The sequence below is a fragment of the Panthera onca genome, chromosome D4 (assembly GCF_046562875.1).
Source record: "Panthera onca isolate mPanOnc1 chromosome D4, mPanOnc1 haplotype 2, whole genome shotgun sequence".
In the NCBI taxonomy this organism is placed as follows: Eukaryota; Metazoa; Chordata; class Mammalia; order Carnivora; family Felidae; genus Panthera; species Panthera onca.
Window position 1 is genome coordinate 50,864,780 of NC_138351.1, and position 25,541 is coordinate 50,890,320.

The 25,541-nt window shown below is 39.0% G+C and overlaps 2 protein-coding genes across 4 annotated transcripts in view; both read right to left on the reverse strand.

The window, feature by feature from the left end:
* CAAP1 (caspase activity and apoptosis inhibitor 1) overlaps nt 1–900 on the reverse strand; it is a 52,399-nt gene extending 51,499 nt beyond the window's left edge. The window contains exon 1 of one of the 2 annotated variants that reach the window (XM_060609625.3): nt 477–900. In XM_060609625.3, the coding sequence (XP_060465608.1) occupies nt 477–782 (306 nt within the window). In that variant the 5' untranslated portion in view covers nt 783–900. Of the gene's footprint in view, nt 1–385 lie in introns of both variants that reach the window. The other variant, XM_060609626.2, reaches the window with a different exon arrangement.
* Nucleotides 901–14,556: 13,656 nt separating this feature from the next.
* PLAA (phospholipase A2 activating protein) overlaps nt 14,557–25,541 on the reverse strand; it is a 41,078-nt gene continuing 30,093 nt past the window's right edge. Inside the window, exons 10-14 of one of the 2 annotated variants that reach the window (XM_060609621.3) lie at nt 24,721–24,792; nt 21,007–21,075; nt 19,369–19,470; nt 17,617–17,781; nt 14,557–16,300 (exon numbers count right to left, since the gene is read on the reverse strand). In XM_060609621.3, the coding sequence (XP_060465604.1) occupies nt 15,735–16,300; nt 17,617–17,781; nt 19,369–19,470; nt 21,007–21,075; nt 24,721–24,792 (974 nt within the window). In that variant the 3' untranslated portion in view covers nt 14,557–15,734. The remainder of the gene's footprint in view (nt 16,301–17,616; nt 17,782–19,368; nt 19,471–21,006; nt 21,076–24,720; nt 24,793–25,541) is intronic. The other variant, XM_060609622.3, reaches the window with a different exon arrangement.

Sequence of the window (25,541 nt, forward strand, 5' to 3'; positions counted from 1 at the left end):
AAAGTATAAAGAACATGGCTTTTATAATCAGATTTTGGATTCAAATTTAAGTGTTATTAATAAACTATGACTGTGGGTAAAGTTCATAAACCTCTTCGAGCCTCAATTTTCTCATTCTATATTGTGAAGTTAATCATTATCTATTAAAAGGTGAAGATGAAGAGAGAAGTAAAGCGTGACTCTCATGGGCATTGAAGGCTAGCCCTCGACCCATACTTTTCAGACAGATTGTCACAGGAGTGGAAGGGGCCAAACGCAAAGAGCTAGACAATCGGCAAATCAGAAACTTTAAAGACTTGGGAGTATGAGGTTCACCGGTACTTAGGAAAATGAACCTCAAGACCGGGTGGAAGCTCGCGGTCGCAGCGCTGAGCTACAACGAGACCTCCATCCGCCGTCACATCCAGCCTTCCGTCCGTCCGCCTTCCTGGGAGAATGCAGCCGCTCAGACAGCAGCGAAAAGGACGCGCACGCACCTGCTGCAGGGACCCCGAGACGCTGGAAGATGAGTCAGTGCTCCGCCGCTTCCGGCGCTCGCTGCGCTCCACGCTGCTCCCGCCCCAGCAGCTGCCGCCGCTCCCACCGCCGGTGACACTTCCACTGAAGCTGGTGTTCCCACAGCAGGTGACGCTCCCGCAGCCGCTGGTACTCCCGCAGCCGCTGGTGCTTCCACTGCCGCTACTGGCGAGGGCGGGCACCAGGTCCGGTGCCGCGAGCGATGCGGCCGCCTCCTGACCACTTCGTTTACGCCGCTTCTCCCGGGAAGACTTCTTCCCCGTCATGATCCTCCTGCTGCAACCATCCAGGGAAAGCCCGCCGTCTCTGAAGCTACCTAAAGCGCGCTCCGGCGGCTGCGGCGGCGGCGGCGGCGGCGGCGGCGGCAGCGGACTGCCAGCACGGGCGTCGCAGCTTGTGCGTCACTTCCGGCCTCGTCGCAGAGGCCGGGAGGCGTTTCTGGAAGGCGTGCCGGGACCCACCGAGCTTCCAGGGCGAGCCGTGAAGGTTGGCTTGAGTTTGTTGAAAGACTCGCAGGTTGTCGGGTCACGTTCGGGTTTCCTTGCCTCTGCAAAGGACGGAACGTGGAGCTTTACAAGAGCTCTTTGCCTTATTGAGACCGTCTTTCAAATGTTGTCGTATACAAATACACAGTAAGGTAAAGGTGTAGTTTTTGTTCTCGTTTTTCATTTGTCTTCCAATTTTTATTTATGACACTAAAACGTTAGAAGAATAGAGAACTTAGGGAAAATCTCATCATCATTATCATCAGCGGGGAATCTTTTTTTGAAGTGTATTTTAGGGAATTGTACCTAGGGTCTTGTGCCTCCTTGTTTTTCCCCATTAACAGTAATTGTTAGGCATGTTTCCTTTTCACTTCTAAAACTATTTGGGTCTAGTACTTCGCCGTATTCTTTCTCAATTTATTTACCTGATAATCAAGTGCTGGTGTTTAGGTTGTTGACAGTCTGTTACGTTTTACAATAATGCGGCTCTGAACAGCTTAAGGAAAAAATTTACACGATTTTCCTTATCGTATTTTGTCCCGCCAAAACAATTGATCAGCACCTTATTTTTCTTGTTCTAATAGATTCTTTTGAAGATTAGTCCAACTTAAAATGTCACCCATACACTGAAACCTAAATCTAATATATAATAGAGATTAACTTGCATTTTTTATTTTATTTTAATTCAAGTATAATTGACATACAGTGTTATATTAGTTTCAGGGGTATAATACAATGATTCAACAATTCTATACATTTCCCAATGCTAATTAAGGTAAGTGTACTCTCGGGGCGCCTGAATGGCTGAGTCGGCTAAGCATCCACCCTTGATTTCCACAGAGGTCATGGTCTCACAGTTCATGAGATTGAACCCTGTGTGGGCTTTGAGCTGACAGCATGGAGCCTGCTGGGGATTCTCTTGTTCCTTCTCTCTTTGTCCCTCCCCTGCTCATGCTCCCTCTCGCTCTCTCAGAATAAATTAACATTAAAGAGATTCTGTTAAAAATAAATAAATAAATGTTCTCTCAATTTCCTTTATTTATTTCATATGCACCCCCACCTACCTCCCCTCTGACAACCACCAGTTTGTTCTCTGGATCTGAGAGTCTGGGTTTTTTGGTGGGTTTTTTTTTTTTTTTTTTTTTTTTGAGGGGGGATTGTTTGACTCTTTTTTCTTTGCTCATTTTTTCTTAAATTCCACATATGAGTGAAATCATATGGTATTTGTCTTTCTCTGACTGCCTTATTTTACTTAGCATTATACCCTCTAGATCCATCCATCTTGTTGCATATGGCAAGATCTCCTTCTTACGGCTGAATAATATTCCACTATGTGTGTATGTGTGTGTATATACACTTACCCATTCATCTTTCAATTGACACTTGGGTTGCTTCCATATCTTGGCTATTGTAAATAATGCTACAGTAAACATATTTATATCTTTTGATTTACAATGTTGACCACCATTGGTTGGAACACTATTTCCTCATTATCAAGTGCTAATAAGGTTAACCATTTATCTACTGAAATCAGTGTGTTGACCTAATAAATGTATGTTAATTATTTATATTGGTGAGATGGGAGAGAGGAACAGGGAAAAATATTATTGGAATATCAGTGTTCCTATCTTTTCTCTCTCCCTCCCTTCCTCAAAAATTGCCTTTTCAGAGTAGGTCTTGGTTTTTGAAGGACAGGAAAACAAGAAGAGTTCAGGAGTGCACAGGATTGGTCAGGAAATCCCAGGCCATGTTTAGAAAGAAACTGAGGTGGGATGCAAGGGTGGCTCAGTCGTTTAAGCTACTGAATCTTGATTTCAGCTCAGGTCATGACCTTGCAGTTTGCAAGTTCAAGCCCCACGCTGACAGTGCTGAGCCTGCTTGGAATTCTCTCTCTGCCCTTCCCCTCAAAAAGAATTTGAGGGGCGCCTGGGTGGCTCCGTCGGTTAAGCGTCCGACTTCGGCTCAGGTCATGATCTCACGGTCCGTGGGTTCGAGCCCCGCATCGGGCTCTGGGCTGACAGCTCAGAGCCTGGAGCCTGTTTCAGATTCTGTGTCTCCCTCTCTCTGTGACCCTCCCCTGTTCATGCTCTGTCTCTCTCTGTCTCAAAAATAAATAAACGTTAAAAAAAAAAAAAATTTTTTTTTAAAAAAATTTGAGGCAAGAAATGCGCAAAAGATTTTGCATTTTCGGCAGTGCCTGAGGGCAGCAAATGGAAGACAACTGAAGAGACTTTAGGGAGTATTTCTCAAGATTATATATTTTCTGCATTGAGTGCATGAGGGACAAGTAAAGGATTTGAGTGAGTTTTTGAAAACTGAGTATGTGTCACAGCTGTGTCAGGGTTAGATTTTGTGGGCTGCTGGGGAGGATTTTGGATCTAAACACAAGACAGGTTTTAAAATCAAGATCAAGTAGCTCAGTCGGTTAATGGTCTGACTTTGACTCAGGTCGTCATCTCACTCACGGTTCATAAGTTCCACCTTCACACTGGGCTCTCTGCTGTTACTGCAGGGCCTGCTTCAGATCCTCTCTCTCTCTCTCTCTCTCTCTCTCTCTCTCTCTCTCTCTCTCTCCCTCCTCCTCCTCCTCCACTGCTCTCGCTCTCTCCCTCTCAAAAATAAAAATTAAAAAAAAAAATCAGGATCACAAATACATTTTTTAAAAAGTGTCCTCATTTGGCAGGGTTGATTTGTCTCAGCAGGGGCTTTTGGCCACAGAAGAATAAAGATAGGGCCTGAGGCAACACTAACTAAGTGATAGTAATCCTGTATCTTTCACTTGAGTGACAGAAAGCAATTTAAAAAACCTCACTTTGGGGCACCTGGGTGGCTCAGTTGGCTAAGCAAGTGACTGGCTCAGGTCATGATCTCAGGGCTCCTGAGTTCAAGCCCCACATCTCTCTGCTGTCAACATGGAGCTTGCTACGGTTCCTGACTCTCTCTCTGCCCCTCCCCAGCTCGTGCTTTCTCTGTCTCAAGAATAAACAATAAAACATCAAAAAAATTAAAAAAAAAAAAAAAGAAACTTCCCTTTGACCATATCCCCTATCTCTGTCATTCAACAGCTATTTAATAAGTGTCTAAAATTCCAAAGCTGGGGAGATTCCAGCCCTGGGGAAACAGCTGGCTCCACCCCCTGGCCCCACCCTTAGTTTTGCCTTGTAAGTTTAATGCTGAAGTTGAGCATATTATGCTCTTAGGAGTTCCATATTGGCCTCATTAAGTATCTTACCTGAAAGGACTGAAAGTATTATGCTCATAAATAAAAACATATAATAACATAATGTTTGTAACCTTGTTATGGGGTGAATTGTGTCCCCCCAAAATGTATATGTTAACATCCTGACCCCAAATGTATCTATACTTGGAGATAGGGCCTTTTTTTTTTTTATGTTTTTATTTATTTTTGAGAGAGAGAGAGAGCGTGCACGCAAGCAGGGGAGGGGCAGAGAGAGACACAGAGAATCTGAAGCAGGCTCCAGGCTCTGAGCTGTCAGCACCGTGCTGGAATTGGGGCTCGAACCCACAAACCACAAGATCATGACCTGAGCCAAAGTCAGACGCTTAACTTACTGAGCCACCCAGACGCCCCTGCAATGGGGCCTTTAAGGAAGTAATTAAGGTTAAATGAAGTCCTGAGGGTTGGATCCCTAATCAGATAAAACTGGTGTCCTTATAAAAGGAATGGATACTAAAGGTTTCTCTCCCCCTGGCCCCCACCTGGTCCCCTTCTATCCTTTCCCCTCTCCCCTCCAAGCCCCACCTCCCTCTTTCTGTGAGCACACAGAGGAGAGGCTAGTGTGAGAAGGGAACAGGCCAGCTACAAACCAGGAAGAGAGATCTCACCAGAAACCAATCCTGCCGACACCTTGATCTTGTACCTGTAGCCTCTGGAACTGAGAGAAAATAAATTCCTATTGTTTAAGCCACCCAGTCCTCGGTGCTTCATTATGGCAGCCTGAGCTGACTGATATAAACCTAAACTGGAGTGTGTCAGCCTGGATAAAGCTAGTTGTTTATTAATTACTAGGTGCAAATTATTCCTTAATAAAGTCAGTTGAAAAGCTTCTTGGTTTTTACCTCATTCTACAGCAACCTGACAATAGTTCCCATATTTCTTTGGCTGGACCAGAAGTCAGGGCACTTCAGCTAGGTGGCTGAGGAACTTACCAATTTGACAGATGAATCCCAGTTTTTGTCCACTCTCCCATATTTTGGTTCTAGAATACAAAGGCATTGTTTTGATCACTGGTGCTAGGGAAAAGTACAAAATAGACAAAACCCATGCCTTCATTAGTGTATATTCTAGTGGGGAGAAACAAACCAAAGGAAATACACAACAGGAAGTGCTTCCATCCTCACTCAATCTGGCATTGTACATTCTTCTTACTCTGCTTAATTTTTTTTTCAGTGCTTTTTTTTAGTTTATTTATTTATTTTGAGAGAGAGCATATGCATGTGAGCAGGGAAGAGGCAGAGAGAGAGAAAGAGAGAGAATCCCAAGCAGGCTGCACACTTGTCACCTCAGAGCCCAACATGGGGCTTGAGCCCATGAACCATGAGGTCATGACCTGAGCCGAGATCAAGTGTCAGACACTTAACCTACTGAGCCACCCCGGGGGCCCCTTCTTCAGTGCTCTTAACACCGCTATACATGCATTTATTTGTCTGTCTCCTTTCAGTTGAATGTAAGCTCCATGAAAGCAAGGACTTTGTTTTATTCACTTTTGTATGCCCACTACCCAAATACCCTTAATAAAATATTTCCACACACACACACACACACACACACACACACACACACACACGCAATTCCCTGCATAGTTGGTTCCTAATACAAATTTATTGAATAAATGAGTGGATGATTGCATAGTTTCAGATGGAGAACCAGATTTATCCAGAATTATATGAACTCATTATATTATGAGAGTAAAAGCACCTCGTGAGATTAATGGCCAGAAACTAGTCTTTAATTAAGGAGGTCAGTAGGAGCTTTGCTGGGAATAGTTCAGTGCTTCCTCATCACAGGGCAGAGAGACTTAGCTATATGGAGTTAGCTGCTGCTGTGACGCTGACGTCACACGGGCTTTGGAACAATAGGTACAAACAGCTTTCTAACAGAAACCAGATAATTCTGCATAGAGTTTTGCTGTGCAGAGAACAGGGACAGGACTTTGATTCATGGTATGAACATGTCATAGACACATCACAAGGTTGGTTGGCTTAAAGCCAGAGAAAGGCCATTGTCTATTTAGGTTGAATCATATGAAATTGCCTTTTTTGGAGGTCAAAACTGATTGAATGTTGACAGTTTCATATGCTTCAATAGAATATTATAGCGTTTAAGAGACTCAGCACTATGTATTGTTACGGAATTACAGCTCGGCAAACAAATGCAGGCCTGCTTTTCTGTCCTGGAACAAATATATGGGAGGGTGGACAGAGATTGGGATTTATAAGCCATTTTTTTATAGCTGCTCTTCAGCAACTCAGCATTTATCACAGTGATCGGCCTGGCATATATAGGTGTTAATGCTAGGGCCAATCAGTGCTTCTCTGAGTTTTATGTAAAAACACTTAGGTAAGAAATTCAATCTTCCACTTAAATGAACAGTGAATAAATTACCTCATAGGTTCTAGTTGTCACATTCTCTGTCTTATGAAGGATCCTACGTGAATGAGACCAACAAAAGACACGCTGAAACAAGACACAGGGAGTCCTTGATACTGTCATCTTCGTATCAATGAACAAACAATTCTTTTTTCATTAAGCTCATTTGAATTGGTTTCTTTCTCTTGCAACCCAGATTCCTAATGAAAACAACATACAACATGTAAGAAGACCTTTCATGATCTGCACAGCATTTTTCTCTGTAGCTCATATCTTTCCCAGAAATATACCCTCCAGGCCTGTTCAACGACCCCACCTCCACACATCTTGTTAAATCTAAAATTCTTTTTAAGTATCACTTCTTGTTTAAAACCGTTCCAAATCACTTCATTTCTTAATCCTGTTAAAATGAAATACTAATACCTTTGTTAGACATTGTCTTTCCTACAGAGCATCCAGAACTCTTGACTGCGGGTATTTGTTCAGTATCTTCTTCAATATACTGTTAGTTCTCATGAACAGAGGCGGTGTCTTATGTATCTTTGTAGTCTGACCACCTAATACAGGGCCTGGCATATACTAAGAATGCAATATTAAATTCTGAACTGAGAAGTTCAGGATCCATACAGAGCTCTTTTCCAAATCACCACCGTGGTAAATTGCATTTAAGGGCACCATTTCTTCACCTCTCCCTGTATTCATGCCCTTTGCCATGTGATTTGGCAGTGTCCTTCCACTACAGGCAAGACATGTAATTCCCTGCCATTGGAGTTGACTATATGACTTACTCTGGCCAAAAGAATGTTAGCAGATGTATAGCAAGCGCAGCATTTAAAAAAAACAAAAAACAGGAGCACCTGGGTGGCTCAGTCAGTTAAGCAACCAACTTCAGCTCAGGTCATGTTCTCATGGCTCATGAGTTCTAGCCGGTATTGGGCTCTGCACTGACAGCACTGAGCCTGTTTTGGAAACTCTCTCTCCCTCTCTCTTTGCCCTTCCCCTGCTTATGCTCTTTCTGTCTCTCAAAAATAAATAAATGTTTCAAAACAAAACAAAACAAAACAAAACAAAACAAGGGCACCTGGCTGGCTCAGTGGGTAGAACATATGACTCTTGATCTCAGGGTCTTGAGCTCAAGCCCCACTTTGGGCATGGAGCCTACTTAAAAAGCAAACAAACAAAAACAACAAAACAAAAGAAACAACCAAAAAATTATAATAATGATGGTTTACTCTTGTGCTTCCACCATTACCATGAAAATGATATACTCAGGTTAGCGCACTGGTCCCAAGAGAAAGATGAGAGACAAAAAGAGCTGAGCTGCCAAGCTAAACTATCCAGTCAAGTCTAGCCTAAAGCAGAGTCCTCAGCCAACCTGCAGACGTGAATGAGTCCAGTCAGATCAGCCAACCCTATACTAAGAAGAACCCAGTAACTTCTTAGCAAAATAAATGCTATTGTTTTTGTTGTTAGTTGTTGAACAGTATTATTGAGGCTATGGTTACCTCATAGGCACACTTTCTAAAGCCCCCTGTCCTGTATTTCTCTGCTAGCCATGAGAAGGGTCTTCAAAACTAGCTTGATATTGCATGAGTCACTATTCAATGCCAGGGCTATAGTGTGGGTAGATACGATTCTTATATTCCAACAGAAACATTTTTATATTTCGTGGTGAGGTTCTGTGGTATTATAGGAAGTTTAAATGAGGTGTAAGGATATCTGTGTGTTCAGAGTTCCAAACAACTAATTTTACAAAATATCATCAGGATACCCTCTAATGGGCATTTTTTTCACAGTAGCAATAAAATCAAATACTTTTCTTCCCGGTCTAAATGTTCCTTGTATACAGCAGTCACTTTTATTGTTAAAGATGGTGGTAGCCTTATATTATCTTACCAAGCAATGCTTGGTAAGTACTCATTAGGTTGCAGACATTTTACATATTTTATTCTATTTTATGAAATCCTAATGTAACTTTGATTAACCTGGGGCTGAGATCAAGCAACTTAACTCCATAGCAAGTGGAAATGTCATTGAAATGTATGCCTTTAAACCCCAAAACCAGTATTTTTTCACTATATTACACTGCATCTCTGGTCACTTTTACTACTGAAAAATTTAAATGACATAAAAATAAGCAAACATTTCTTGAATTTATTAGTTCCTTTGAAAACACACGAATGAAAGAAATGTGATTTAGAGTTTGTTTCAGGCGACTTTCAGCTCTGTGTATCAAACATGTAAGCAAGTACCAAACACCATAGTTGCTATTATGATAAAGTGAAGTGCCTAGCACAAATTGATATTTCTCTTCATCTTGATATCCAGCTTTGTCAACATCATTTATTAAATAAACTTATTAAATTTATTAAATATTACTCTCTTCTCCATTGTTTTCTTGCTAGTGACTTGTTACAGAAAGATTTACTTGACTCTTTTGAGTTTCTTCACTTGTAAAAGTAAAATTACTAACAGTAATTTCCCCATAGGGATGATGAGGATAAACTTAGAACTAGTATAAAGTAATTGCTTAATGCACACTGGGGTGCCTGGGTGGCTCAGTCGGTTAAGCGTCCGACTCTTGATTTTGGCTCAGGTCAGGATCTCAGTTTCATGAGTTGGAGCCCCACGTCAGGCTCTGTGCTGACAGTGTGGAGCCTGCTTGGGATCCTCTCTGTCTTTCTGTCTCTGTCCCTCCCCGCTCACGCTCTCTCTGTTTCTGTCAAAAAAAAAAAAAAAAAAAAAGTTAATTCATGCTATCTAGTCTACTTAAATTTCTCTGTTTTTTTGCAATGTTACTTAACTGGTTTGCTTTAAAGTCAGTTACAATCTATCCTGTAAGTATTACTAGATCATATGCCTTTAAATCTGATGAAAGTATTATTGCCATTTGTGCGTTTTTACTTTTCTGATTTATTATAATGTGTCCAGGAGCCCCAAGGTCAAGCTTTAAGTCCCAGGACCTCATCATATAAGGCTTAGGACCAGTATCAGCCTACCTGCTTTACAGAAGGGCGTTAGTCAGCTCTCTATTTTATTTTTAAAAATTTTTTAATGTTTATTTATTTTGGGGGTGTGGGGAGAGTGAATGGGGGAGGGGCAGAGAGAGAGGGAGACACAGGCTGCAGGCTCTGGGCTGTCAGCACAGAGCCCAACTCAGGGCTTGAACTCACAAACCTTGAGATCATGACCTGAGCCGAAGTTGGGCGCTTAACCAACTGGGCCACCCAGGCACCCCAGCTCTCTCCTCTTTAAAACTTCCATTACTCACTGTATTCTCAAGACCCTTTTCCTCCATGAGAGGCACCAAAGTGGTTTACTTGTTGCCGTCAAAGTCAAGATCCTGTCTTAGTACCTCCAGAAAACAAGTACCCTAATTTTAAACATTAAACAAGTAAAAACATGATAATCACTTAAAAAAATAAAATATAGGGGGTGCCTGGGTGGCTCAGTCGGTTAAGTGCCGACTTCAGCCCAGGTTATGATCTTGCTGTTCGTGATTCAAGCCCTGCATCAGGCTCTGTGCTGAAGCTCAGAGCCTGGAGCTTGCTTCAGATTCTGTATCCCTCTGTCTCTGCCCACCCACTCCCACCCCCTGTTCATGCTCTGTCTATCTGTCAAAAATAAACATTAAAAAAGGAAAAGAAAATATAGAAAGATGAGAAAACTTTTTAAAAACATTCATCGGGCACCTGGGTGGCTCAGTCAGTTGAGTGTCCAACTGTGGCTCAGGTCATGATCTCACAGTCTGTGAGTTCAAGCCCAGTGTCAGGCTCTGTGCTGACAGCTTGGAGCCTGGAGCCTGCTTCTGATCCTGTGCCTCCCTCTCTCTCTGCCCCTTCCCCGCTCATGCTCTGTCTCTCTCTGTCAAAAATAAACATTAAAAAAAAAATCTTAAAAAAATGCTTATGCATATGGCAAATAGGCCAATTATGCCTTGTTTTGTCTTCCTAACCTCCTTTAGTTATGGTAAGGGAAACATAAACTTTAAAGAAGCACAGATATGATGCAATCAAGTAAAAAAAAAATGCACGCACCTATGAAGTATTCTTGCCACAGTACTTTAAGCTTAATCTAACCGAGCCTTTGGATTTAGCTTTTAATTTATAAGAAATAAGTATGGCAGGCAGATTTTAAGAAGGCTCCCAGTGATCCCTTTTTCTTTTTTTAAAAAATAAATTTTTTTAGTGTTTATATTTATTTTTGAGACAGAGAGAGACAGAGCATGAGTGGGGGACGGGCAGAGAGAGAGGGAGACACAGAATCTGAAGTAGGCTCCAGACTCTGAGCTGTCAGCACAGAGCCCGACACGGGGCTCGAACTCGATGAGATCATGACCTGAGCCGAAGTCTCATGCTCCACTGACTGAGCCACCCAGTGATCCCTTTTTCTGATATTCGCAGCCTTGTGTAATCCACTCTCCTCGAGCAACTTGTTTTCAACCAATAGAATACCTTGATGTTGAGGGGGTGGCATGTTTGTGGTTAGATTGTAAATATTCTGACTTTGGTTCTGCTAGCAGACTCTCTCCCTTGCTGTCTTTGATAAAACCACTTACCATGACAGAGAAAACTATAAAGCAGAAAAACTGAGGGCAGCTTCTGGCCAACAGCCAACTAAGAATTTAAGTCTTCAATCCAATGACTTGAAAAGAACTGAAACTGACCATGTAAGTGGGCATGAAACTGCATCCTTCCCCAGTGGAGCCTTCAGATAAGACCTCAGCCTTGGCTGATACCTTTGATGGCAGCTTCATGTGAAACAGAGGATCCAGCTAAGCTGGGCCAGGATTCCTCACTCACAGAAAATTTGAGATAATAAATGTGTGTTGTTCTAAGCCACTTTAGTATTGGGGTAATCTATTAAGCAACAGTAAATACTTAATATGGAAGTTACAGGAATATGTTTTAAAAATATAAAATTGGGGTACCTTGTGTTCTGGACTGCCTAAACACTTCAAAGTCAATGATATTAAAAATAAAAATGGAGGAACTGTTCTAGATTAAGATACCAAAGAGACATAACCAAATTAATACCATACATAAACCTTGATTATTTATATTAGATCTTTTAAAAAAAGGGATAAGGGTGCCTGGGTCGCTCAGTCAGTTGAGCATCCAATTTCGGCTCAGGTCGTGATCTCACAATTCATGAGTCTGAGCCTTGTGTTGGGCTCTGTGCTGACAGTGCAGAGCCTGGAGCCTGCTTCAAGTTCTGTGTCTCCCTCTCTCTGCCCCACCCCTGCTCATGGTCTGTCTGTCTCTCTCAAAAACAAACATTAAAAAAAAAGTGATAAAAGATATTATGAGACAACAAGGAAACTTGGATGTGGACTAGTTATTAGATATTAGGAAATTACTGATTCTCTTAAATACAATATTATGGTTACAAATAATATTCCTTAGAATGTCCTTGTTCTTAGAAGATACAAATTGAAGTATATGGTTGATAAGTGTAATGTCTGTAATTTACTTTTAAATAATTTCAAAAGAAAGAGATAAAGCCAATATAGCAATGTTAACAACTTTAGAACCTAGTTGACAAGTCCATGAGTGTTCACTGTACTCTTTGAACTTCTATGTATGAACATGTTCATTTAAAAAAAATTGAAGGAAAACACATGGAAAGATATTGTTAAATGAAAAAATATTCAAAATTGTATTTATACACCACCCCCCCCCCCGCAATTCATTGTATTGAAACCTAATCCCCAATGTGATGGGGCCTTTGGGAGATGATTAGTGGGGGTGGAGTCCTCATGAATGGGGAGACCCCATCTCTCTCCTTCTGCCATGCAAAAAACAGGAATGGGCTCTTGTCAAACACCAAATATGCTGGCACCATCGTCTTGGACTTCCTGGCCTCCAGAATGTTGAGAAATAAATGTTTGTTTTTAATCCATCCAATCTATTGTTGGATTTTTTTTGTAGCAGCCCAAACACAGTATATCATTTTCTATAGAAAAATATACTAGAAGTTAGATTAGAATTTTTTTTTAAGATTGAGTAACATTTCCTAATCAATTTATATCTCAAGACCTTTACAAAGTATGATACATCACAAATGATTCTCTATACATTTTATCATTTCTTAACAAAATAACCAGAAGATAAACAGTGATAACTGTTAAGGAAGCTATTTCCCAGTCTCATCCCCAGAATTTGTGAAGAATCTTTTTCACTATGCTTCTTCCATCACTTCAAAGGATTATGAGGTAGGTAAAAAATTCATTGTATTGCTACTTAGTTATAAACTCTGCTAATATCAGGGGCTGGGGGTGGGGGGATTGGAATTTGGGGGGAGAACCACAATAGAAGCATGCTCATTTAAAAAATATAAGGCCAGGGGTGCCTGGGTGGCTTCGTTGGTTGAGCCTCTGATTTTGGCTCGGGTCATGATCTCAAGGTTGTGGGTTCAAGCCCCGCATCCAGCTCTGTGCCAACAGCTCAGAGCCTGGAGCTTGCTTCGGATCCTTTCTCTCTCTCTCTCTGCCCCTCCACCCCACTCACACTCTCTGTCTCTGTCTCTCAAAAAGAAATAATAGTTAAAAAAAAAAAACTTAAAAAAAAAATGTAAGGCCAGATGGAGGATAATAGTTGTGAAATCAAGACAATGATACATCTCTTTTGCAGGCAACTGTGTTTTAAATGCAACATGAAAGACATTAACTCCAAGACTTTTACCACTGGAAGTGACTTGACAGCATGTATCAAGTCTAAACACGTACATTGTTATAACTTGACCCACCAATTCTATGTATAAAATGTAGCCTAAGGAACTAGTAAGATACTTTTTTTTTTATTTGAGCACTGACAGTTGAAAATTGAAAACATCGGCTAATAGGAAATGGATATATCCATATAATGTACTGTATTTATTAGGGTGGATGTATACTATATTAAGCTTAAAAATCAGGTTACTGAACAATGTGTATCACACAATCCTTTCAGAAAAAAACAACACGTTTACATACCTACTGATACACCAAAAGACGTTAATGGTTTTCTCTGGTAGTCAGATTACAGGCAAGTTTTATTTGATGTGTGTGTTTTATTCAATGAATGTATGTTTTTATATTTACAAAAAAATAATAAGGGAATCATTTAAAAAGTTTAACTGAAAAAGACTTTAAAATATCACAAAACCATCATACAACACTTATTTTTCAAATGGGATTATCTTTTTTTTTTGCTAAACTGTTTTTTGTAATTTTTCTTCAATAAACATGAAATACTGATATTATAAAAGTTGTTGAAAAAAGACTTGTACAGTAAAAGAAGCAAACAGTGTTTACAATTTGCCACCCCTTATTATTTTGAAGAGTCAACTCATGTTCTTAGTTCCTCCCATCATTGAAAGGTCCTACCTAGTATTTAAAAATATTGTAGATAAATTGTTTGTACTTGTGACTGCATGCTAGACTGGAAATGTTAACAAGAAAAGCAGTGTATTGGAACGGAATCAGGCTGACCTGGATTAAATTCTTAACTTCACCATTTAAGTTTGACTTAACCACTTAAATCCAAACTTAACAAAAAGTAAAGCACAGATTCCTAATGGAGGTTTTTTAAAGTCTGGGTACATATCAGAAAACTGCAACTTAATACTCAGCAAAATACACATTCCTTCTATTTCTATTTTACCCATTTCCTTTTGATATTCCAAAAGTTTTTCCTTGAATTAATCCAGATGATGGGAAACCTTTCCTCTCTTATTGGAGAAGGATTATTCTTTGACTGCAATAAAGCCAGCAAATTGATGGTTCTGTATACGATCCATGTTGAGAATGCTATTCACAATTTTACGCAAAGTCCTCTTTGTGAAAAGATCTTTCCTAGTTATGCTTAAGAAACTGAAGTTCTCTTAGACATTAAATTATGTAATTAGTGCATTGGTTCCTTCTTTCTGCTAGTTCCTATGATGTTTAGAGACAAATATGGATGCTTCTCTGTAGGAAGTATAGTACTTTTCTTTTTTTCTCCTATCATGATTCATCCTATTATCTTTACTTCTGAAAATAGAGACAACATCACCCTCCATTTAAGAGGTTTTGGGAATTAAATATCAAAGTGGTTACCACAGTGCCTGGCCAGTGTTAAGAACTCAAAAATAGTAAGTTTCACATGATAGGCTCTGGACTTGTAAATAGCATGGTTCTGGCTTGCACAAATGCTTTCGAAAACTCAACATATTCCAAATTCCTTTTGAGACAAAGGAAATGACCAAAAATGAACTAATTTCAAAACTGGAATGAATAATGAAGTTACCTCCAATAGAGAGGGGCAAAAGAAACTGGAGCACAAGCCTGGAGTTAATTTGTTTGGGGCCTCATCTATCTGAAGTGATACACAACCTAACACAGCTTAGTAGGTTGCTTTTCCTTCATGTAAAAATGAACCATCAGGGTGCCTGGGTGGCTCAGTAGGTGAAGCATCCAACTCTTGATTTTGGCTCAGGTCGTGATCTTGTGGTTTGTGAGATGGAGCCTGCTTGGGACTCTGTCTCCTCTCTCTGCCCCTCCTCCCGCTCATACTCTGTCTGTCTCAAAATAAAAAATAAGCCATCAAACAAATACAATTTCTATTTACAAGTAACTTAAATGAAGAAATCATATCTTTTGGATATATGGAATAATTTAGAACTTAATTTTTGAAAATTATAACGTACTTTGTATTGGGGTTGTTGAAAGAATCAGCAATGGAAGTGAGTAGAGGAGAAATTAAATAAAAGACAATCACCAACAAGTAAAACAGTTTGGGGGTATTATATAAGTAGCAAGAGTAAATTATATAAATAAAAGCTCTTATCTTCTTTCATGCAGCAGAGGTATGTACATTATGCCACTGTAATAGTTGCATTGTTGTTGATTTTAGCTCATTCTTAATTTGTTTCTAAACTCCTGAAAACTTACCCACATCACACAGGAAAATCTCACAGTTCATCAGTGCAAAAATTTTATTTCTTCTTTGTCTCCTCTTACCCTCCCCCACTTTACAAGATCTGAAATTTTACTTATTCCACAGCATCCTTTTTTTTTTTTTTTTAACATCTGTAATCAGTCATGTAAAATGTGAGGGAAAAAACCACTAATCAATTTAAAATCTCAGTTCCCGTCCCCATTGTTACAGTAAATTTAGGATAAGTCTACAGCATTCACTTACTTTAGCTGGTTCTGATACCGAGGCATACTTTTTTATTTGAGAATCAACACCTAAAGACTTGGCTAACTGTACAGCGTTTAAATCGTCACTGATAAGTGTCCCAAGAGCCACAAGGAGTCTAAAAGTGGCTTCGAGGTCTTGTACAACTTCCAAGACTGTGCTAATTACTGACAAGCACTGAGCTTTCCCTTCAATGTTATGGTCTTTATGAAAACAAACAGAATAGTTCAGGGTCAATGTAGCCAGAGCAATGTGAATGTTCTTATTGCTCCCTGATTTCAGTTCTATTGCATGTGACATTAGAGATTCCCTTTGGGACATCATGAGCTTTTGTCCTGCCTGGCCAACAAAACAATTGCAAAAAGTCCTCAGAGCAAGCAGCTGGTTTGCCGGCTTTCCTTTAGGGTTCAGAAGACTGATAAGATGACTGCTGAACTGAGCCCCTTCCTTTTCGTTGCAGAAGTTCTCGTTCACGCTGGGATGTTTAATTGACAACCGAAGAATGTCAAGTGCAGGAAAGACAATATCTGTTAAAAAGAAAAATTCATTAATGTTTATAAAACCCCAGAAAATTCCTATGACTGTTACTCAATTTTCAGAATCTTATTTCATTAACACATGCTCATTTTAGAAAATGTTAAAAGCCATGTGCGTGCTTTATGTAATATATATATTTCTAAAACTTGTGTTAACTGATTTTTCATTTTTATAGGGACTGGATTTATTGCTATGAGATCGTGTACACTTTAAAAATAATTTAAATGGGCTATCAAACAGCCTGACACATATGGAGTACTCAATATATCCTTGTGGAATGAATCGTGTAATGTAGGATGCTTTAAAAAATCCTACAAGACCAAAGAGTTGAAGAAGAAAAGCTTTTTACAGAAATCCAGTTGACAAATGCTAATAGCATGCTTACAGATTGGTGGAGAGCTTTACATTCAAAAGACTGGGCAGACACCATCTGAATGTAGCCACTCAATAATCTTCTTAACATCACTAAAAATAAGGAATCCAGAAATTATATGCCCTATGATATAAAGATAGTATGTGGCATCATTTATAAAGGATATTCACTTAAAAAAAAAAAATCTATTGAACCAGGATCTAATTATGTCTAGCAGGAACTATGGAGATAGTGGAACACATTAAGTGGCCCCCAAATCCAAAATATGGATATTTTGTGGGACAAATTATTTTTCTTCTCTAATCAACAGCATGAAAAAATAATAAGGGAGAGGACACTTTTGGAATTTAAAAGGTATTAAGTGAGTTAAAACAAAATTATAGCAAAGGTTTGTAGCCTGGGGTTAATAGGTCACAAAACATCTCTTGGATGGCTTGCCGGGATCCACAGATGCTCTGAAATAGTATACGAAATGGTACATGCCATGGTACATGCCGTTCCTTTCAGATTCTCATAAGGCATGTGACAAATCAAGACTATGAATTACAGGGGTGTGGTGAGTCCTTTTTGTGAAGTTTCTCACAATGTGAATAACAAGTACCCAGGGTAACTTTTACTCAATCTGGAAACACCAGTAATACTGACAGAAATGAACAGACATACTTTGTTTTCTAATTACATTTAAAAAAATGTTTTTAGTGCTTTTTTGTTCATTTTTGAGAGACAGAGACAGAGCGTGAGCGGGGGAGAAACAGAGAGAGAGGGAGACACAGCATCTTAGTCAGGCTGCAGGCTCTGAGCTGTCAGCACATAGCCCGATGCAGGTCTCGAGCCCACGGACCGTGAGATCATGAGCTGAGCCAAAGTTGGAGGCTTAACTGACTAAGCCACCCAGGCACCCCTCTAATTACATTTTAAAGACTGTTTCCATACCTTCAGGCCAGTAAATAGCTTTCCACAGAATCTGAAGTTGCTGGGCTGTGGGTTTTTCTGAAGAATTATTACATATTAGAGACAGTATCTTTTCAAGAAGTATCAAGTCATCCTCCGTTAACTTCTTCTCTTCAGATGCAGCTCCATTAAGTTCCTTCAGTTTACCTAGAACACAAACCCAGACTTTGAAAATTCTCTAACTGTAATTAGCCAGATGTAATACAAAAGTGCCAAAATTTGCAATAAGAGAATTCTACCACACACCATGGGGAGGTGAGACTTTTCATGGCAGTTATCAAAGACCGTCAAATAAGGGTAAGGCCTGGGAGTATTTTTAAGTTGAGCCCATTATAGAAAAATGAAAGGTTACTGTGGTGATTTTTATTTTACTTATTATTTTCTAAGATCTTATGAGGCTTTCTGCTTCAAGTGAGTTTTAAAATAGATACTTGTAATCATTTTGGCTTTCAAAGCAGTATCATCCTTATAACCAACTATAAGTCAATCCTCTATATTCTCAAAGAAAAATTTATAACAACTTTTGGCCAACTTATGTTACTTCTATGATTGTCAATGAAATAACTGAAGAGTTAAATGTCTGTGTATAATATTTAATTTATTGACTAAGTTCCATATGCATATTTGACATTACTTTAAAAACCTATTTAATGCAAATGCTGCCTTTTGTCACCATATTTACATTTCATGAAACAATTTTTTTAAGCCCTTTTCCTGCATCTTCAATATTAGCATCCTTGTCATCACTAATGCTACTTTGAGTCATCCAACACTGCTTCCTCAAGAATCTTTTTTTTTTTTTCTTTTTCGGTAATTTCTATTCCCAACAGAGGGCTTGAACTCATCACCATGAGATCAAGAGTCTCATGTTGTACCAACTGAGCCAGCCAGGCATCCCATCAAAAATCTTATAAAGAATAAAAAAGCTCAAGTTCCCATCACAAAAAGCTTAAATTGTCCAAATTTACAGATTTTTATCAATCATAACTGGAAACTTGACCTCTTTAACTTTCCTTTGGCATTAAAAATTTTAACACTAACAAAATATTGAAAACAGTTTATTTAAGGGATGCAAAAGGAAGAGAATGTGTATTGTTCAAAATAAGTAAGAAAGTACTTACTAATGATTTTTATACAGATAGTATGAAAGTTAATTCTGACCAAAACACCCATATCTTATACTGAGATGTATATGTTATCTTATCTCAATTAATTCTCATGAGGTAGTAATGGCAAACAGAGCTAGTAGTATTTAGTCCAAAGCCACCTGCCATTTTATTTTGAGAGAAATGAGTTAACAGAAAAAGCTATCAAAGTCAGCTGGCAGTTTCATTTTTAATGGGCAATCTGAACAGCCTTTTATTATGATTTCTAAAGGCCACTAATTTTTTAAAGGCATAATCTTTATTTTTAAGTGCTTTACTCATTCATTTTCATTACTTTCTTTTCCTGAAAACATTAAGAACTTAGGAGATGGGATTTAGATTTCCCCTTTAGTTTTTTTTATCAATAAAAGCATCATAAAGCATTAACCTCATATTTGTATGAGGCATCTTGCAAGTATTAAGCGTCCATTATGAGACTGCGTATTTGTAGTAGACACAGTTGTGTAATAACAGAAGTCTCTATCACGTAAGAACCCAGTTCCTAGCTCATGTGAGGAGAACAGCCTTGACTGCACTACACAGAAGTCTATGGATATGTGAAAAAACTTTTTAATTAAAATGCACTTACCTAATATTTGTGTAGGGTTTGCCTGGTCAAAAGTGACAGCCTCTTTTTTAGGGAAATAAATATTCACCGTCTTAGATGCAGCTGATCGGTAGGCACTATTGCCTATTCACAGAACAAACGATGATGAAAAACATAAAGAATAAAAAATGAGATTTTTTTCTAACTCTACGACTTTGTTTTTACAATTATTGAGATACATAACTATTCAGTGCATGCAATAAAACAAGCACTTCAGAAAAAAGAAAGAAAAATCGTAAGATTTTATATACTATTTATATTTGTTGATATAATAAATTTTAGTTTCTGGAATGGGAGCTTAAATGTAAAACAAAGCCTCTCCATTTCATATTCTCTACATCTCTCATACTTTAAAAGTTTTTAATTTAATTAATTTTTTTTTTTTTTTTTTTTAAAGAGAGAGAGAGCATGCACAAAGAAGAGCAGAGGGGGAAAGAGACAGAATCTCAAGCAGGCTCCACACTCAGCATGGAGCCCAACATGGGGCTCGATCCCATGACCCTGGGATCATGACCTGAGCCTAAATCAAGAGTCGGACACTTAACTGAGCCACCCAGCACTGTTAACTTTAGACTCTTTTATAATGCAATAGGTACAGCTGACAATTACTAAGCATTTATTCTGTATAAAGTGATTTACATATATTGTCATTTTAAGCTCTTAACAACTCCAAGAGGTAGATATTACTTCAACTTTACAAATGAGAAAAACAGAGGCACAGAAACAGAGTAATTGGCTCATAGTAAAACAGGTAGAAAGTAGTGAAATTGAGATCTGAATTGAAGCATTCTCGTCCACTATGATCTACTTCAAAACTACCAGCCAGTGTTACTTTTGCAATGAAAAAATAGTTTACAAAAATCATATACCAAGTTAGTTCTTAAGTAGAGTGCCGGGTTTATAAGTATACATTTTATTATGGTCAAGAACATATGTGTCATACATATATTATTCTCTTGTAGAAAATAACAAGTAGGGGAAAATATATGTCAAAGAGAGCTGTCAAACTTGCAAGCGGTTTACAATTTAGTTCTGCATTTTGCTAGCAACCCTTACAAAGGAAAGCAGGTCTGCCTATATTCAACAATGATGAACAAGTAAGATGTGTCAGACTCTGGGCTAGATACTAAGAATAAAAAGAAAAATTAATTGCTTAGGAGAAGGCCAAATAGCATAGGCCTAAATCACAAAATCAGATTTGTTTTGTAAGTCCTGTTAAGCAGAATAATATTTAGCATAGTGACTAAAATTCTCAATACATTAAGAACAAACAAAGGACAGAGAGGAATAAGCTCAGTTTTTATAAGGGTAGTGAGAAAACCCAACGTATAAGAGCAGAATAGCAGTTTTCAATCCTGGCCACACATTAGAATCACATTATAAGATTATAAAAACTACCCTTGCCAAGGCCCCAACGCACAGCAGTAACAGACCAAGTGAACATCTCTGGGGATGAGGTTGAAGTACTTTTTTAAAGTTTCCTACGTGAGTTAAATATGCACTATGACACAATTCTGAGAACGCTCTAAAAGCCAGGTCAAGAAGTTTGGTCTTGATCTACTATATGAAAAGTTCTCTAGCAACAAAGGGGAAGAAGAAAAGGAAATGAAAAGTATGTACCTGTAAATGGATCAGCTCCAGCCATGGTAGTCCCCATAGTGGCAGACCCTGGCACATAACGACCACTGCCTAAAATGCAATTAATACATCTAGTAAGCAAAGGTAACTGCAAATTATAAAGTTCAAAATGTTGCTCTCTACACACGATAACTTACTGTCATTAGGAGTCACACCTTAGAATGGCATCTTTTTTAAATTTTTTTTTTAATGTTTATTTATTTTTGAGACAGAGAGAGCATGAACGGGGGAGGATCAGAGAGAGAGGGAGACACAGAATCTGAAGCAGACTCCAGGCTCTGAGCTGTCAGCACAGAGCCTGATGCGGGGCTCGAACTCAGAGACTGTGAGATCATGACCTGAGCTGAAGTTGGACACTCAACCAATTGAGCCACCCAGGCGCCACTTTCTTTTTAAATTTTTTAATGTTTATTTTTTTGAGAGAGAGAAAGAGAGACAGAGCTTGCGTGGGGGAGGGGCAGAGAGGGAGACACAGAATTTGAAGCAGGCTCCACACTCTGAGCTGTCAGCACAGAGCCCGATGCAGGGCTTGAACTCATGGACCATGAGATCATGACCTGAGCCAAAGTCCGACTCTTAACCAACTGAGCTACCCAGGCACCCCAGAATGGTATCTTTATATAGATAATAAATGGGCTGTAAATTTAATACAGAAAAATGTTGAGAACAGTACCTGACATATAGTTGGTGCCAATAATTGTGAGACTTAAAATTCTCAAGTTACAAAGTAAACATTAGATGCCTTATACATTATAATTACAGAAGCTAATGAAGTGAAAAAGCATTAGTGGATTGGAGAGAAGAAATTACAAGGTTTCCATAATGAAATGTGAACATGGGGCACCTGGCTGGCTCAGTTGGTAGAGCATGCAACTCTTGATCTTGGGTTGTAAATTTGAGCCCCACATTGGATGTAGAGATTACTCAAAAAGAAAATCTTAAAAAAACAAAAATAAAAAAAAAAATAAATGTGAACACCATCCTACTGAAATAGAGACAGAGGATTAACTAGCACATAAGCAAAAAACAGATTATATAAGATTTAGAGATGGTATGAAAATAGCTCTGTCACACATCTGAGATCCTACTTGTGGATGTCTCATTGAAAATACAAAGAAAGGAACATGAGAAACAAATGTAGAGAAAGAATCAGCAGGATTTGAAGATGTTCAGAGTCCTGGGTCAGCCTTTATAGGATGAATAAAGATAAGCTACTGTTCTAACCCCTCCGAATTTAATATCTAGGAGTTGGTACAATGGGTGTAATACATACAGAAAAGCAAACAAAACAAAAAATGAAAAACAAAAACTGCAGATGTAAATAGATTAATTAAAATAATGAAGAACACAGAATAAGAGGCTTTGAGTTTTTACTAATATGCTAGCTAGCATGCTAAGCATCTTATGTTTATATATGCATTTAAATATTAATTAGATACTATTATTATTAACAATATTTTACAAAAAGGCTAAATAACTTGCCCAAGGCATTACTTATGAGGCAAAGTAAATCTACACTTGTTATTATTATTATTATTCATTTATTTTGAGAGAGAGAGAGAGAGAGTGAGTATGCAAGTAGGGGGCGGGGGTAGAGGGAGAGTGAGAGAATCTCAAGCAGACTCCACATCCACTGTGGAGCCCAACACAGGGCTCAATTTCACGACCCTGAGATCATGACCTGAGCCAAAATCACAAGTTAGACGCTTAACTGACTGAGCCACCCAGGCATCCCAATCCTACACTTTTCTAAATGTGGTTCTCCCAACAACCTGAAGGAGTCACCTATTCAATATGTAGATTTTCAGGGTCCACCCATAACAGCCTAGTGGTTCTCCAAACTGGCTTCACTGTAGAAACTGACAGGGAGCTTTTGAAATTACTTAATAGCAAACCACAGCAAAGAACATTTAATCAGAATCCATGGGTGAGGGATCAGGGCATGAGTATTTTTAACCTCCTCACCAATCTAGTATATCAGAATATCTCTGTGTGAAGGACCTTTTGATACTTTAAACAAGCATCCCAGATGATTCTAATTGACATTAGAAGTTTGGGAACCACATAAATAAGGGGAAAAAAAAAAAAAAGAGAATCAACACTGACCTTAAGTCATAAGCTAGATGGGGAAAACTCTTGGCCCCAGTGCTACTGGCAAAATTGGAGGAATGTATACTAAAATCTACCGAGGGCTTAAACACAGTCCAGGCATTCTGCTAAACACTTTACATGTACCATACCATTTCATTTCCCTAACATCTCAATATGGTTATCTATTTTTTATAATAGTGTGGTTCAGTTATCCTAATTCCATAATTCTCTTGGATGTTTAGTATGCTATCTTGCACATTTCCATAATCACTGCATCTTCTGAGTTACTGACATTATGCAACAGTGAGACATACTCCAGCTATGATGGCCCCAGGAATTCTCTTGATTTTGTTGGTATTGTTCGAAGCTTGGTATGTTCTTTCTGTTCCAAGAAAAAGCTGCTAATGAGATCCGGGAACTATGATGTTCTAAGTTTTAGGGCATCACTATGTCTGAATAAGTCATCATCTTATCTACGCTTCAGATCGTTACTACTTTTTCAAATTGCATTATGTCATCAAAGATTTCCTTAACAGCCACTGTGCCATCACAACATTTAGCTTGATCTTGATAGGTGGTTAGTGCAGTATATTGGTTATCAATGCACAGGGTGCAGCTACGTGCAACTGGGCCACCAATTCATTCACTGGAGAGAAGAAGCTCACTGACAGCGATTCACAAATTCATGACAGTGACCAAAGGTTGTGTGCTGCTCCAATTTATGGTTTAGACAGGATTGTATCTTGGCAAGGCCAGTGGATACCATAAATGCCAAGGATCTCTTCCCAAATTTGGTCTATTGTCCAGGAACTCTGGCTGAAGATCCAACCACAGCTTCATAAAATATATCAAAAGCTGTTCTGAAAACAGAGACTTCTTCAGCTGCACTTAAGTCCAAGTTTGGCAATTATTTTCCCAGTAGTGTTGATGCTGAGGCATGCATACCTTGGTAAATAAAGTCACTTTGAAGAGATACACCAACACTTCCAGGGCATCACGAAGGCCATTAATAACAGATTAGAAGACTAATCCTGGGTAGCTGGGTGGACTGTCTCCTTCATTTGCTAAGGCAAAATAAGCCCAGACAGACTTCTTGACTGCACCGCTCCATCCAATATCAGGGACTCACATGGCTCCTTCTTGGCTTGTGATCGGTAGGATCTCGCCAGTAATAGCAATCATGCTGTGTCTTGGTTGGTGGGTTCCCCTATTATCTAATTTCACAGATAAAAAAAATAGGCTCAGACAGGTTAAGCAACTTGCCAACTTCTCATAGCAAGTAAGTGGTAGAGCCAGATTTTGAACCAAGGTCTATCTGACTCTAAAACCTATGCCCTTACTGACTCTTGCTCTCCTTGCAGGAAGGACCACTGGAGAAAACGATGAGTTCTAATAATATGCTATTTAAAAGTCATGAGGAAAACTACAAAATACTCCAGGAAAAGGCAAAAATTAGAAGTTAAAGAAAAGGAGATCCATCAAAATTAGAAATATAGATAAGGGAATTATTAATAATTGGATGATATCTCCAAAATGTAAAGCCATACAATGCAAAATGTTACACAGTAAGTGAAAAAAGATGTACTTATTGAAACTGCATCCCACCTGTAAAAGGATCTGCCGCAGGCAGCGTGTTAGCAGATCCTGATGAAGATCCTGGAACATACCGACCACCACCTGTGCGTGCAAACAAAGGAAAAGCTGAAGTATGCCAGAATTTAAAAAAAAAAAAAAAATTAACATTTATTCATTTTTGAGAGAGACAGAGTGTGAGCAGGGGAGGGGCAGAGAGAGAGAGAGACAGAGAGACAGAGAGATGCACAATCCGAAGAAGGCTTCATGAAGGCTCTGAGCTGTTAGCACAGAGCCCAATGCAGGGCTCTAACTCATAAACTGTGAGATCATGACCTGAGCTGAAGTCGGACGCTTAATCGACTGAGCCACTCAGGCTCTCCAAGCCAGAATTTTGAATCTCAAAAATGGCACAGTGCTTACATTAGAGGACTCTAAGCTTGGAGAAAAAACAAAAGAGCAAAGCCATCACATGACAGAATAACAGAAATTAGAACTCTTACAGTAGGAAAAGACTACTAAGAAATTAACATTTCAGTGATTCTCTAAGTTTTGTCTTTATTGCTGTATTATATTTTAGCTTGTGCACTTAAATATTAAAATCACTAAAAATTCAAATATAAAATGAGAAATTACAGGTGGTCTCTAACCTAAATAATATACACATATAATCAGTTGCTGTTCCTATACAAATTCACTAGAATTCCCACTGTTCCTGTTGCTAACAGAACCACAGTCATCAAATGGTAATCTTTTAAAGAACCCCTGAGTTCATTAACTCATGTGTCAAATAGCGCACTCAGTTCTGGGGATCCAGCAGAGAATAAGATTGCTTGTATCCACTGAAGCTTACA